This window comes from Rhinoraja longicauda, chromosome 36 (genome assembly GCF_053455715.1).
Source record: "Rhinoraja longicauda isolate Sanriku21f chromosome 36, sRhiLon1.1, whole genome shotgun sequence".
Taxonomy (NCBI): Eukaryota; Metazoa; Chordata; class Chondrichthyes; order Rajiformes; family Arhynchobatidae; genus Rhinoraja; species Rhinoraja longicauda.
In genome coordinates, this window is record NC_135988.1 from 1,719,189 (window position 1) to 1,734,188 (window position 15,000).

General features: G+C 54.7%; 1 protein-coding gene across 6 annotated transcripts in view; it reads left to right on the forward strand.

Annotated features, from left to right (window-relative positions):
- dmtn (dematin actin binding protein) overlaps positions 1-15,000 on the forward strand; it is a 75,947-nt gene that overhangs the window by 25,823 nt on the left and 35,124 nt on the right. For all 6 annotated transcript variants that reach the window (XM_078428788.1, XM_078428791.1, XM_078428793.1 and 3 more), the window contains exons 4-5: positions 6,696-6,743; positions 14,754-14,903. In XM_078428788.1, the coding sequence (XP_078284914.1) occupies positions 6,696-6,743; positions 14,754-14,903 (198 nt within the window). The remainder of the gene's footprint in view (positions 1-6,695; positions 6,744-14,753; positions 14,904-15,000) is intronic.

The following is a 15,000-nucleotide window of genomic DNA, read 5'->3' on the forward strand; positions in this document are numbered from 1 at the left end:
ACCGTGTTGAAGGCAGAGCTACAGTCTATGAATAGCATCCTCACGTACGTGCCCTGTCTCTCTAGGTGAGTCAGGACAGTGTGAAGAGCCAGAGAGATGGCGTCCTCTGTAGATCTATTTGCCCTGTATGCAAATTGATGTGGGTCCAGTGAGTCAGGGATGCTGGATTTGATGTGTGAGAGGACCAGCCTCTCAAAGCACTTCATGACTATCGGCGTTAGGGCAACCGGGCAGAAGTCATTCGGGTTGGAGATCTTTGCTTTTTTCGGCACCGGAACTATGATAGCCGACTTCAGGCACTTGGGGACCGTAACCAGAGATAATGACAGGTTAAAGATCCTGGTGAATACCTCAGCCAGCTGTTCAGCACAGTCCTTCAGTACCCTTCCTTGAACTCCATCCGGTCCTGCAGCCTTGCGTGGGTTGACCCTTTGCAGAGCGCGTTGTACCTCCTGTGTGTTCAGTTGCAAGACCTGTCCCACCGCCTCGACTGGGGTTCTTTCACTCAAGGTGGTTTTGCCAGTTTCAAAGCGGGCAAAGAAGGTGTTAAGCTCGTTGGTCAATGCCATATCGCTGTGGGGGCAGGCAGGGCTGCTCTTGTAGCCAGTGATGTCCCTGACACCCTGCCACATGCTTCTGGTGTCCGTGGTGTTGAAGTGGTCTTCCACTGTGGGTGTCTTTGGCCCTTTTAATACCTTTGTTCAGGTTTGACCTGGCAACACTGTATGCTGAAGTGTCACCAGATTTAAAGGCATTGTTGCGTGCCCTCAGCAGGTTCTGTACCTCCTTGTTCATCCAGGGTTTCCGGTTTGGGAACATCTTTATCTCTTTGTCCTCCGTGACATTCTCCACACAGCAGTTGATGTAGGAGAGCACAGTGGATGCGTATTCCTCCAAGTCTACCTCTGAACCGTAGGTGGCCTGTTGTGCAAACTGCCATTACTGCCCATGAGGTGGCGATGGTGAGCTGCTGCCCTGAGCCGCTGCAGGTTTGACGGAGAGAGAGTTGCAACACTGGGGCTCGGCCCCACATCCTCACCAACATCTACAGATGCACCACTGAAAGCATGTTAACGGGACGCATCACAGTACCATTCAGGAACAGCTCCATCCAACACCTCAAGGAATTCAGCGAGTTGTGGACGCAGCCTAGACCATCACACAAACCAACCTCCCTTCCACTGACTCCATCTACACCTCACGCTGCCTCGGCAAGGCCAGCAGCAGCATCAAGGACCAGTCTCACCCCGACCTCTCCCTCCGCCCCTCCCTCTCCTGTTGAGGAAACGCACACCTCCAGATTCAGGGACAGCTCCCAGCTGTTATCAGGCTAGTGAACCATCCTACCACACCCAGAGAGCGGTCCTGAACTCCCATCTCCCTCAATGGAGACTCTCAGACTTTACTGACTTTACCTTGCACTAAACGTCAATGCCTTCGTCATCTATCTACACTGTGGACAGATTGATTGTAATCATGTTTAGCCTTTCTGCTGACTGGTTAGCACGCAACAAAAGCTTTACCCTGTACCTCAGTACACGTGACAATAAACTGGAACTAATCAGGAACAGGCCGCTTGGTCCAACTGAGCTACTGTAGTTCCATTCCATCTGTCCTGTGTGTCCCGTAGTTCTGCTCTTGCTCCCCCTCCCCCCAGACACAACAAGGATAGAGTTCCCCCCGGTCCTCACCTTCACCCCACCAGCCTCCACATGCAACACATCATCCTCCGACTCCATCAACTCCAATGTGATCCCACCTCTAGTCACATCTTCCCATCTCCACCCCTTTCTGCTTTCTGCAGAGACCGTTCCCTCCGCAACTCCCTGGTTAACTTGTCCCTTCCCACCCAAACCACCCCCTTCCCAGGTAACGTCCCCTGCAACCGCAGGAGATGCAACACCTGTCCCTTTACCTCCCCCTTCGACTCCGTCCAGGGTCCCCAGCGTTGCTTCCAGGTGAGGCAGAGGTTCATGTGCACCTCCTCCAGCCTCATCTGATGTACCCAGTGTCCCTGATATGGCCCCTTGCACACCAGCGAGACTAAGCATAGTCTCAGCGACCTTATCAGCGAACACGCGCTCAGTCCGCCGATGCCTACTGGATCTCCCGGCCTCTAACCATCTCAACTCCCCTCCCACTCCCACACTGACCTTTCTGTCCTGGGCCTCCTCCATGGCCAGAGTGAGGCCACACGCAAACTGGAGGAACAGCACCTCATATTCCACTCGGGCAGCGTACAGCGAGGAACATTGAATGCTCCAATTTTGGGTCGCATAAACTCCCCACTCCCTTCCCCCCCCCACATGCCCCTGACCTCCCCTCTCCCTTCCCTCCTCCGTGCCCCACCTGGGCTCCGACCCATTTCCCCCCTGCAACTACTCTGATCTCACAATCCACAACTCTTCAAACCTGTCTCACCCCTTCTGCTCTCATCTCTGGCCTTTGTTGCAATCATCTGTTTATCAGAACCCACCCTCAACCGTGTCGGCCATGTCCTGCCTCACTCCTTCTCCCCCTCCCCCCCACAATCAGTCTGAAGAAGGGTCTCACCAGAAACGTCACCTATCCATGTTCTCCACAGATGCTGCCTGACCCGCTGAGTTACTCCAGCACTCTGTGAAACGTCACCTATCCATGTTCTCCACAGATGCTGCCTGACCCGCTGAGTTACTCCAGCACTCTGTGACCCTCTGGTTTTAAACATCTCCACCTTGTGAGGAGGACTGTGAGCATCCACCTTTGTCCTTCCCTAATTGGCCATGAGATGGCAGTGGCGAGCCGCTGCCCCTCATATATAATTTTATAAACCACAACTATTTCACCCCTCAGCCTCCTACTCTCCAAGTAAAACCTTCCTAGCCTGACCGGCCTCTCCTTTACCGGCCCTCCAGTGCCGGTTTACATCCTCGAGATCCCTTCCTGCACTTTTCCAGCTTATTGCCGGGCGACCAGAACTCCATGTGTTGTCTCACCAACACATACAGCAGAAACACAATGTCCCAATAAAGGGCTTTATCATACAGAAACATATACAATTCTTAAGGGGTTGGACAGGCTAGATGCAGGAAAAATGTTTCCGATGTTGGGGGAGTCCAGAACCAGGGGTCACAGTTTAAGAATAAGGGGTAGTCCGTTTCGCACTGAGATGAGGAAAAACTTCTTCACCCAGAGAGTTGTGAGTCTGTGGAATTCTCTGCCACAGAAGGCAGTGGAGGCCAATTCACTGGATGTATTCGAGAGAGAGTTAGATACCTGTTTTGCTTTTAGGGCTAACGGAATCACAGGATATGGGGAAAAAGCAGGAACGGGGCACTGATTTTGGATGATCAGCCATGATCACATTGAATGGCGGTACTGGCTCGACGGGCCAAATGGCCTCCTCCTGCACCTATTGTCTATGTTTCTATGGTTGTATGTTTGGCCACCCTGTCTATCTGTGTACCAGCACCCCTTGGTCTCTCTGTTCTACAACTCCCCAGGGCCCCAGCATTTACTGTGCACATTCTGCACTGGTTTAACTTACAAAGCGCAAAACCTCACACTTGTCGGGGTTAAATGCCACCTGCCATCCTTGGCCCATCTCCCCAGTTCAGCTTGTGTAGGAAAAAAACTGCAGACGCTGGTTTAAATTGAAGGTAGACACAAAATGCTGGAGTAACTCAGCGGGGCAGGCAGCATCTCTGGAGAGAAGGAATGGGTGACGTTTCGGGGCGGGAACATCAGACTGAAGAAGGTTCTAGACCCGAAACGTCACCCATTCCTTCTCTCCAGAGATGCTGTCTGACCTGCTGAGTTACTCCAGCTTTTTGTGTCGATCGTAATGTTTCATTCAAGTGGATGTCCCACCCTTGTTCCCATGCCATCTGAACGTTGTATGTTTGGCCACCCTGTCTATCTGTAATAATCCAGCATCTGCAGATTACTAGTAGTCCAGTCATCTGTATCTACCATGTCAGCGGCCTTGCTAAAGTCCATGTACGCCACGTCATGTACATCTGTATCCACCACGTCATATACACCTGTATCTGCCACATCATGTACACCTGTATCTGCCACATCCTGTACACCTGTATCCACCACATCCTGTACACCTGTATCTGCCACGCCATGTACACCTGTATCTGCCACGCCATGTACACCTGTATCTGCCACGTCATGTACACCTGTATCTGCCACGTCATGTACACCTGTATCTGCCACGTCATGTACACCTGTATCTGCCACGTCATGTACACCTGTATCTGCCACGTCATGTACACCTGTATCTGCCACGTCATGTACACCTGTATCTGCCACGTCATGTACACCTGTATCTGCCACGTCATGTACACCTGTATCTGCCACGTCATGTACACCTGTATCTGCCACGTCATGTACACCTGTATCTGCCACGTCATGTACACCTGTATCTGCCACGCCATGTACACCTGTATCTGCCACGTCATGTACATCTGTATCTGCCGCGTCATGTACATCTGTATCTGCCACATCAACTGTCCTGGCCTCCTCAATCCTCGTTATCAGAATCAAAACTGTGAAACACAATTACCCGAAATGTCACCGACTCCTTTTCTCCAGAAATGCTGCCTGAGCCGCTGAGTTGCTCCAGGAATGTATGTCTATTTCCCACACACAAAGCCATGCTGACTATCCCTGATCAGCCCGTGTCTTTCCAAATGCTGGTCGATCCTGTCTCTCAGAGTTGCCTCCAGTAACTGCCACCCCTGAGGTCAGGCTCACGGCCTGTAGTTCCTTGGCCTGTCCCTCTGCCCTTCTTCATTAACGGTACAGCGTTAGCCATCCTCCAGTCTTCTACCACCTCACCCAAAGAACCATAGACAATAGGTGCAGGAGGAGGCCATTCAGCCCTTCAAACCAGCACCGCCATTCACTGTAATCATGGCTGATCATCCAAAATCAGGACCCCATTCATGCTTTTTCTCCCCACACCCCTTGATTCCTTTAGCCCTAAGAGCTAAATCTAACTTTCTCTTGAAAACATCCAGTGAATTGGCCTCCACTGCCTTCTGTGGCAGAGAATTCCACAGATTCACATCTGGGTGAAAAAGTTTTTCGTCATCTCAGTCCTAAATGGCCTACACCTTATTCTAAAACTGTGACCCCTGGTTCTGGACTCCCCCAACATCGGGAATATTTTTCCTGCATCTAGCCTTAAGAATTTTATATGTTTCTATAAGATCCCCTCTCATCCTTCTAAATTCTAGTAAATACAAGCCCAGTCGACCCATTCTTTCATCATAAGTCAGTCCCACCATCCCAGGAATTAACCTGGTGAACCTACGCTGCACTGCCTCAATATCAAGAATGTCCTTCCTCAAATTAGGAGACCAAAACTGCACACAGTACTCCAGGTGCGGTCTCACCAGGGCCCTGTCCAACTGCAGTAGGACCTCCTTGCTCCTAAACTCAAATCCTCTCGCAATGAAGGCTTTCATCACTGCCTGGTGAAGGATGGTGCAGATATCTCTGTCAGCATGCAGCGGTTTCATCCCTAATGTCCGATACAGCTGGCCTGTCCTGGGTCGGCACGGTGGCGCAGCGCTAGAGTTGCAGCACCAGAGACCCAGGTTCACACTACCTGCCCTCGGGTGGCCTATATCTCTCCAAACCTTTCCTATCCACGTTCCTGTCCAAACGTCTTTACAGTGCTGATATAGTGTTCTGCCTCAACTACCTCCTCTGGCACCTCACTCCACACAGCCACCACCCTCTGAGTGCAAACGTTGCCCCTCGGATTCCTATGAAATATTTCCCCCCTTATCTGAAACCCATGCCTTCTGGTTCTTGATTCCCCTATTCTGGGTAAAAGTCGATGCATTCATCCTATCCAGTCCCCTCGTGATTTTACACAGATCACCCTTCAGCCTCCTGCGCTCCAAGCCTGCCCAACCTCACCCCATAGCTCAGGCCCTCAAGTCATGGCAATGTGCACGTAAACCTTCTTTGCATTCACTGTACACCCACCACCCTTCCCCTTGCACTCCTGTTAAACCTTTCCCCTCTGACCTGAAACCTTTGGCTCTTGATTCCCCTATCCTGGAGAGAAGACTCACTATATATATCTATTCTCCTCATAATGTTATGAGTGATCGGAGCAGAATGAGGCCATTCGGCCCATTGTCAACTCTGCCATTCAATCATGGCCGATCTATCTCTCCCTCCTAACCCCATTCTCCTGCCTTCTCCCCATAACCCCTGACCCACGTACATGATTTAATAGTTTAGTTTGGTTTATAATTGTCACGTGTACAAAAAGCTTTTGTTGCGTGCTATCCAGTCAAACAATAGACTATACATGATTGCAATCAGGCCGCCCACCATGTACAGATAATGGACAAAGGGAACAACGTTTAGCGCAAGATAAAGTCTGCGTAAAGATGGTTCACAGGCCTCCAATCAGGTGGATGGGAGGTCAGGACCACACTTTAGCTGGTAGGAGGATGGTTCAGTTGCCTGATAACAGCTGGGAAGAAACTGTCCCTGACCCTGGGTGATGTCTGGAAGATCCCCCCTCATCCTCCTGCGCTCCAAGGAATAAAGCCCTACCTGCCCGGCAACTCTCTCACCTGGAGCCCTGGCTAGGCATCTGTCGGAGCGCGTGGACAGTGGTGGCAGTGGGACTGCTGCAGGAGGTTTGATGCTTTCACTGATCTTGTTTCGATTTGTTCCAGATATCGGCACCAACATGTACAGGAAGCGGCCAATCTACAAACTGAACGGTAACGTGCCTCTCCTTTCACTGTTTTCTGGGTGTTAGAGTGGCACCTGGTCACAGCCCTAGTCCACAGCAACGGGCCTTGTCCACAGCCCTAGTCCACAGCCCTAGTCCACATCCCTAGTCCACAGCCACGGCCCTAGTCCACAGCCACGGCCCTAGTCCACAGCCACGGCCCTAGTCCACAGCCACGGGCCTAGTCCACAGCCACGGCCCTAGTCCACAGCCCTAGTCCACATCCCTAGTCCACATCCCTAGTCCACAGCCCTAGTCCACATCCCTAGTCCACAGCCACGGCCCTAGTCCACAGCCACGGGCCTAGTCCACAGCCACGGCCCTAGTCCACAGCCACAGGCCTAGTCCACAGCCACGGCCCTAGTCCACAGCCACGGGCCTAGTCCACAGCCCTAGTCCACAGCCCTAGTCCACAGCCCTAGTCCACAGCCACGGCCACAGCCCTAGTCCACAGCCCTAGTCCACAGCCACAGCCCTAGTCCACAGCCACAGGCCTAGTCCACAGCCCTAGTCCACAGCCCTAGTCCACAGCCCTAGTCCACAGCCACAGGCCTAGTCCACAGCCCTAGTCCACGGCCCTAGTCCACAGCCACGGCCCTAGTCCACGGCCCGTCCACAGCCCTAGTCCACGGCCCTAGTCCTCAGCCCTAGTCCACGGCCCTAGTCCACGGCCCTAGTCCACAGCCCTAGTCCACGGCCCTAGTCCACAGCCCTAGTCCACGGCCCTAGTCCACGGCCCTAGTCCACAGCCCTAGTCCACAGCCCTAGTCCACGGCCCTAGTCCACAGCCCTAGTCCACGGCCCTAGTCCACAGCCCTAGTCCACGGCCCTAGTCCACAGCCCTAGACCACGGCCCTAGTCCACAGCCCTAGTCCACAGCCCTAGTCCACAGCCCTAGTCCACGGCCCTAGACCACGGCCCTAGTCCACGGCCCTAGTCCACGGCCCTAGTCCACGGCCCTAGTCCACAGCCCTAGTCCACAGCCCTAGTCCACAGCCCTAGTCCACGGCCCTAGACCACGGCCCTAGTCCACAGCCCTAGTCCACAGCCCTAGTCCACAGCCCTAGTCCACAGCCCTAGACCACGGCCCTAGTCCACGGCCCTAGTCCACAGCCCTAGTCCACGGCCCTAGTCCACAGCCCTAGTCCACAGCCCTAGTCCACGGCCCTAGTCCACAGCCACGGCCCTAGTCCACAGCCCTAGTCCACAGCCCTAGTCCACAGCCCTAGTCCACAGCCCTAGTCCACAGCCCTAGTCCACAGCCCTAGTCCACAGCCCTAGTCCACAGCCCTAGTCCACAGCCCTAGTCCACGGCCCTAGTCCACAGCCCTAGTCCACGGCCCTAGTCCACAGCCCTAGTCCACGGCCCTAGTCCACAGCCCTAGACCACGGCCCTAGTCCACAGCCCTAGTCCACAGCCCTAGTCCACAGCCCTAGTCCACGGCCCTAGACCACGGCCCTAGTCCACGGCCCTAGTCCACGGCCCTAGTCCACGGCCCTAGTCCACAGCCCTAGTCCACAGCCCTAGTCCACAGCCCTAGTCCACGGCCCTAGACCACGGCCCTAGTCCACAGCCCTAGTCCACAGCCCTAGTCCACAGCCCTAGTCCACAGCCCTAGACCACGGCCCTAGTCCACGGCCCTAGTCCACGGCCCTAGTCCACGGCCCTAGTCCACGGCCCTAGTCCACGGCCCTAGTCCACAGCCCTAGTCCACAGCCCTAGTCCACAGCCCTAGTCCACAGTCCACAGCCCTAGTCCACAGCCCTAGTCCACAGTCCACAGCCCTAGTCCACAGTCCTAGTCCACAGCCCTAGTCCACAGCCCTAGTCCACAGCCCACAGCCCTAGTCCACAGCCCTAGTCCACAGCCCTAATCCACAGCCCTAGTCCACAGCCACAGCCCTAGTCCACAGCCCTAGTCCACAGCCCACAGCCCTAGTCCACAGCCCTAGTCCACAGCCCTAGTCCACAGCCCACAGCCCTAGTCCACAGCCCTAGTCCACAGCCCTAGTCCACAGCCCTAGTCCACAGCCACAGCCCTAGTCCACAGCCAGGCCACAGGAGGTAGTTGAGGCTGGGACTATTCCAACATTTAAGAAACAGTTAGATAAGTTAGACATGGATAGGACAAGTTTGGTGGGATATGGACCAGGCGCAGGCAGGTGGGACTAGTGTAGCTGGGACATGTTGGCCGGTGTGGGCACGTTGGGCCCAAGGACCTGTATCCAGGCTGTATCACTCTGTATCACTCAATGACTCTATGACTTTATGACTAAATGGTGCCAAAATACACAGATCAGCCAAAACATTATGACCTGATGAGCCAGAACATTATGCCCACCTGCCTAATATGCTGTTGGTCCTCCGTGTGCAGCCCCATACGCAGCAGGGTGCGATGCACTGTGTATTGTGACACATTCCTCCCGTCACCACCATTACCATTTTCTGTGACTTGGGCCACAGTCGACCTTCTGTCGGTTCGGACCAGACGGGGTAGCCTTCGTTAGAGGTGTTAGAGTGGCACCTGGTCACAGCCCTAGTCCACAGCAACGGGCCTTGTCCACAGCCCTAGTCCACAGCCCTAGTCCACATCCCTAGTCCACAGCCACGGCCCTAGTCCACAGCCACGGCCCTAGTCCACAGCCACGGCCCTAGTCCACAGCCACGGGCCTAGTCCACAGCCACGGCCCTAGTCCACAGCCCTAGTCCACATCCCTAGTCCACATCCCTAGTCCACAGCCCTAGTCCACATCCCTAGTCCACAGCCACGGCCCTAGTCCACAGCCACGGGCCTAGTCCACAGCCACGGCCCTAGTCCACAGCCACAGGCCTAGTCCACAGCCACGGCCCTAGTCCACAGCCACGGGCCTAGTCCACAGCCCTAGTCCACAGCCCTAGTCCACAGCCCTAGTCCACAGCCACGGCCACAGCCCTAGTCCACAGCCCTAGTCCACAGCCACAGCCCTAGTCCACAGCCACAGGCCTAGTCCACAGCCCTAGTCCACAGCCCTAGTCCACAGCCCTAGTCCACAGCCACAGGCCTAGTCCACAGCCCTAGTCCACGGCCCTAGTCCACAGCCACGGCCCTAGTCCACGGCCCGTCCACAGCCCTAGTCCACGGCCCTAGTCCTCAGCCCTAGTCCACGGCCCTAGTCCACGGCCCTAGTCCACAGCCCTAGTCCACGGCCCTAGTCCACAGCCCTAGTCCACGGCCCTAGTCCACGGCCCTAGTCCACAGCCCTAGTCCACAGCCCTAGTCCACGGCCCTAGTCCACAGCCCTAGTCCACGGCCCTAGTCCACAGCCCTAGTCCACGGCCCTAGTCCACAGCCCTAGACCACGGCCCTAGTCCACAGCCCTAGTCCACAGCCCTAGTCCACAGCCCTAGTCCACGGCCCTAGACCACGGCCCTAGTCCACGGCCCTAGTCCACGGCCCTAGTCCACGGCCCTAGTCCACAGCCCTAGTCCACAGCCCTAGTCCACAGCCCTAGTCCACGGCCCTAGACCACGGCCCTAGTCCACAGCCCTAGTCCACAGCCCTAGTCCACAGCCCTAGTCCACAGCCCTAGACCACGGCCCTAGTCCACGGCCCTAGTCCACAGCCCTAGTCCACGGCCCTAGTCCACAGCCCTAGTCCACAGCCCTAGTCCACGGCCCTAGTCCACAGCCACGGCCCTAGTCCACAGCCCTAGTCCACAGCCCTAGTCCACAGCCCTAGTCCACAGCCCTAGTCCACAGCCCTAGTCCACAGCCCTAGTCCACAGCCCTAGTCCACAGCCCTAGTCCACAGCCCTAGTCCACGGCCCTAGTCCACAGCCCTAGTCCACGGCCCTAGTCCACAGCCCTAGTCCACGGCCCTAGTCCACAGCCCTAGACCACGGCCCTAGTCCACAGCCCTAGTCCACAGCCCTAGTCCACAGCCCTAGTCCACGGCCCTAGACCACGGCCCTAGTCCACGGCCCTAGTCCACGGCCCTAGTCCACGGCCCTAGTCCACAGCCCTAGTCCACAGCCCTAGTCCACAGCCCTAGTCCACGGCCCTAGACCACGGCCCTAGTCCACAGCCCTAGTCCACAGCCCTAGTCCACAGCCCTAGTCCACAGCCCTAGACCACGGCCCTAGTCCACGGCCCTAGTCCACGGCCCTAGTCCACGGCCCTAGTCCACGGCCCTAGTCCACGGCCCTAGTCCACAGCCCTAGTCCACAGCCCTAGTCCACAGCCCTAGTCCACAGTCCACAGCCCTAGTCCACAGCCCTAGTCCACAGTCCACAGCCCTAGTCCACAGTCCTAGTCCACAGCCCTAGTCCACAGCCCTAGTCCACAGCCCACAGCCCTAGTCCACAGCCCTAGTCCACAGCCCTAATCCACAGCCCTAGTCCACAGCCACAGCCCTAGTCCACAGCCCTAGTCCACAGCCCACAGCCCTAGTCCACAGCCCTAGTCCACAGCCCTAGTCCACAGCCCACAGCCCTAGTCCACAGCCCTAGTCCACAGCCCTAGTCCACAGCCCTAGTCCACAGCCACAGCCCTAGTCCACAGCCAGGCCACAGGAGGTAGTTGAGGCTGGGACTATTCCAACATTTAAGAAACAGTTAGATAAGTTAGACATGGATAGGACAAGTTTGGTGGGATATGGACCAGGCGCAGGCAGGTGGGACTAGTGTAGCTGGGACATGTTGGCCGGTGTGGGCACGTTGGGCCCAAGGACCTGTATCCAGGCTGTATCACTCTGTATCACTCAATGACTCTATGACTTTATGACTAAATGGTGCCAAAATACACAGATCAGCCAAAACATTATGACCTGATGAGCCAGAACATTATGCCCACCTGCCTAATATGCTGTTGGTCCTCCGTGTGCAGCCCCATACGCAGCAGGGTGCGATGCACTGTGTATTGTGACACATTCCTCCCGTCACCACCATTACCATTTTCTGTGACTTGGGCCACAGTCGACCTTCTGTCGGTTCGGACCAGACGGGGTAGCCTTCGTTGCCCTCGCGCATCGATGAGCCTTGGGCGCCCAACACCCTGTCTGTCGCCGGTTTGTGGTTTGTCCCTCCTCGGACCACTGTCGGTAGGTACTCACCACTGCTGACCGGGAGCACCCCACAAGCCTTGCCGTTTCAGAGATGCTCTGACCCAGTCGTCTGGCCAGAGCAATTTGGCCCTTGTCAAAGTCGCTCAGGTCTTTACTCCTGCCCATTTCTCCTGCATCCAACACATCAACTTCAAGAACTGACTGTTCACTTGCTGCCTAATATATCCCACCCCTTGACAGGTGCCATTGTAACAAGATAATCAATGTTATTCACTTCGCCTGTCAGTGGTCATAATGTTTTGGCTGATCAGTGTATAGTGACTTGTGCTTGTGTGAACTTTGCAAACACCACCTCACTGTACAGAGCACACGTGATAATAAAGCACCAGTGAGCCAGTGGGACTAGGGGGCATGGGTTCAAGGTGAGGGGGGATCTGAGGGAGAACCTTTCACCCAGAAAGTGTTGGGCAGGTGGAGCAAGCTGGCAGTTAAGCTGTAGGTGGGTATAGGTATGGAATTTAATAGACATTTGTGCAGGTACATGGATAGTTTAGTGTTGTTTAGTTTAGAGATACAGCACGGAAACAGGCCCTTCGGCCCACCGGGTCCGCGCCGACCAGCGATCCCCACACATTAACACTATTCTACACACACTGGGGACAATTTTTACATTTACCCAGCCAATTAACCTACAAACCTGCACGTCTTTGGAGTGTGGGACGAAACCGAAGATCTCGGAGAAAACCCACACAGGTCACGGGGAGAACGTACAAACTCCGTACAGACGGCGCCCGTAGTCGGGATGGAATCCGGGTCTCCGGCGCTGCATTCGCTGTAAGGCAGCAACTCTACCGCTGCGCCACCATGCCGATAGAAAAGGTGTAGAGGGATCTGGGCCAAGCGTGGGCAAATGGGCTGAGCACATTGGACGAGTTGGGCCGAAGGGCCTGATTCTATGCTGTATAACTCTGACTATTGAGGGCAGAGTTGTCTAAAGTTGGGCGGGCAGATCAATTAGAGAGAAGCACTCTCAACAAACAGCGGCAGACATTTAAGGAGCAAAATGCATTTGTGTGACGAGGAAAGATGCCGAGGGGGAGACCAACCAACGGTGGCTGAGCTGGGACATTAACGAGGGCCTTCATTTACAAGCAACAACACGTCAAGGGGGCAAACGTCAGCACAAGGCCCAGAGAACGGAATAACCACCAATACAGCAGAGGCCGAAACACACATCAACAACCATGCAGCAATAAGTGGGCAATGGAAGGAAAGACGTTTAGAATTTCTGTTCAGAATATGAAAGCAAAGATCCCATGAGATAGTTCTGGGGGGCAAGGAAATGGGGAGGAGTTACTCTGATATGTTTGTGTAGAACATACCACAGACATGCAGTAATGCGGAATAATACTGTAGGGAATTACATTCCACCCCATCACTGGAGAAACAGTCTTGGACAAACTGATAGTATAAGAAAATAACTGCAGATGCTGGTACAAATCGAAGGTATTTATTCACAAAATGCTGGAGTAACTCAGCAGGTCAGGCAGCATCTCTGGAGAGAAGGAATGGGTGACGTTTCGGGTTGAGATCCTTCTTCAGACTGATGTCAGGGGGGCGGATTCGTTTAGTTTAGAGATACATCAGGGGAAACAGGACCCTTCGGCCCATCGAGTCCGCACAGCCCAGCGATCCCCGCACATTAACACTATCCTACACACACTGCGGCCAATTTTACATCCATACCCAGCCAATTAACCCACAAACCTGCACGTCTTTGAAGTGTGGGAGGAAACCGAAGATCTCAGAGAAAACCCACCCAGGTCACGGTGAGAACGTACAAACTCCGTACAGACAGCACCCGTAGTCGGGATGGAACCCGGGTCTCTGGCGCTGTAAGCGCTGTAAGGCAGCAACTCTACCGCTGCGCCACCATGCCGCCCGTGAGGAGCAGTTTGCTAAGTCCACTGACTGAGAATCCGGCTGAGAAAGTGGAGCATTGGTTGTAATCTAAATGCAACACAATGCCCTCCTTTCCCGCCACCCTTTGCTTTACTTCATCCCTTTTAGTTCAGGTAGAGCCGCTGGCTGCCTCACGGCGCCAGAGACCCGGGTTCCAACCTGACCTCAGCTGCTGTCTGTGTGGAGTTTGCATGCTCTCCCTGTGACCCTGTGGGTTTCCTCCGGGTGCTCTGGGTTCCTCCCACATCCCAAAGACGTGCGGGTTTGTGGGTTAATTGAAGATCTGTAAACTGCCCCAATGTGTAGGGAGTGGGTAAGAAAGCAGGAAAACGCAGAACTAGTGTGACCGTGTGACCAATGGTAAGCACAGACTTGCAGGCCCAATGGCCTGTTTCTCTGCTGTATCTTTCAACTAGTAAAAAGGCAAAAGTGCTGGAGTTACCCAGCGGGACAGGCAGCATCTGTGGAGAACATGGATAGGTGACGTTTCACAGAGTGCTGGAGTAACTCAGCGGGTCAGGCAGCATCTGTGGAGAACATGGATGGGTGACGTTTCACAGAGTGCTGGAGTAACTCAGCGGGTCAGGCAGCATCTCTGGAGAACATGGATAGGTGACGTTTTGGGTCAGGATCGTTCTGTCAACTCAATTCCGTTCTGATGTCTCCCTGACTTTCCCTGCCTGCAGTGCCAGCTTGTTTAATACCAGCTCATTTAGTATCAATGTGTTCAGTGCCAGCTTGTTCAGTATCAGTGTTCAGTACCAGTTAATTCAGTGCTAGTTCATTCAGTACCAGTTCATTCAGTGCCAGTGTTCAGTGCCAGCTCGTTCAGTACCAGTGTTCAGTACCAGTTAATTCAGTGCGAGTTCATTCAGTACCAGTTCATTCAGTGCCAGTGTTCAGTGCCAGCTCGTTCAGTGCCAGCTCGTTCAGTGCCAGTGTTCAGTGCCAGCTCGTTCAGTGCCAGCTCATTGTTGTTTTGTGCCTTTATTGCAGAACCGTTGGCTGTGCTTCCAACGAGCAAATACATCGAGGATCTCATCATCGAATCGTCCAAGTTTCCAGCAGCTCAACCTCCAGACCCCAACCTTCCCGCCAAGATTGAGACAGAGTACTGGCCCTGCCCCCCTTCCCTCGCGGTCGTGGGTAAGGCAGCAGCCCACCCTCTCCCCCCCGATTCCCCACACCGGGGGCAGGGACGTAGGGAGGGCATCTCACAGTTGGACTAGGCTTTGGTGGAGCC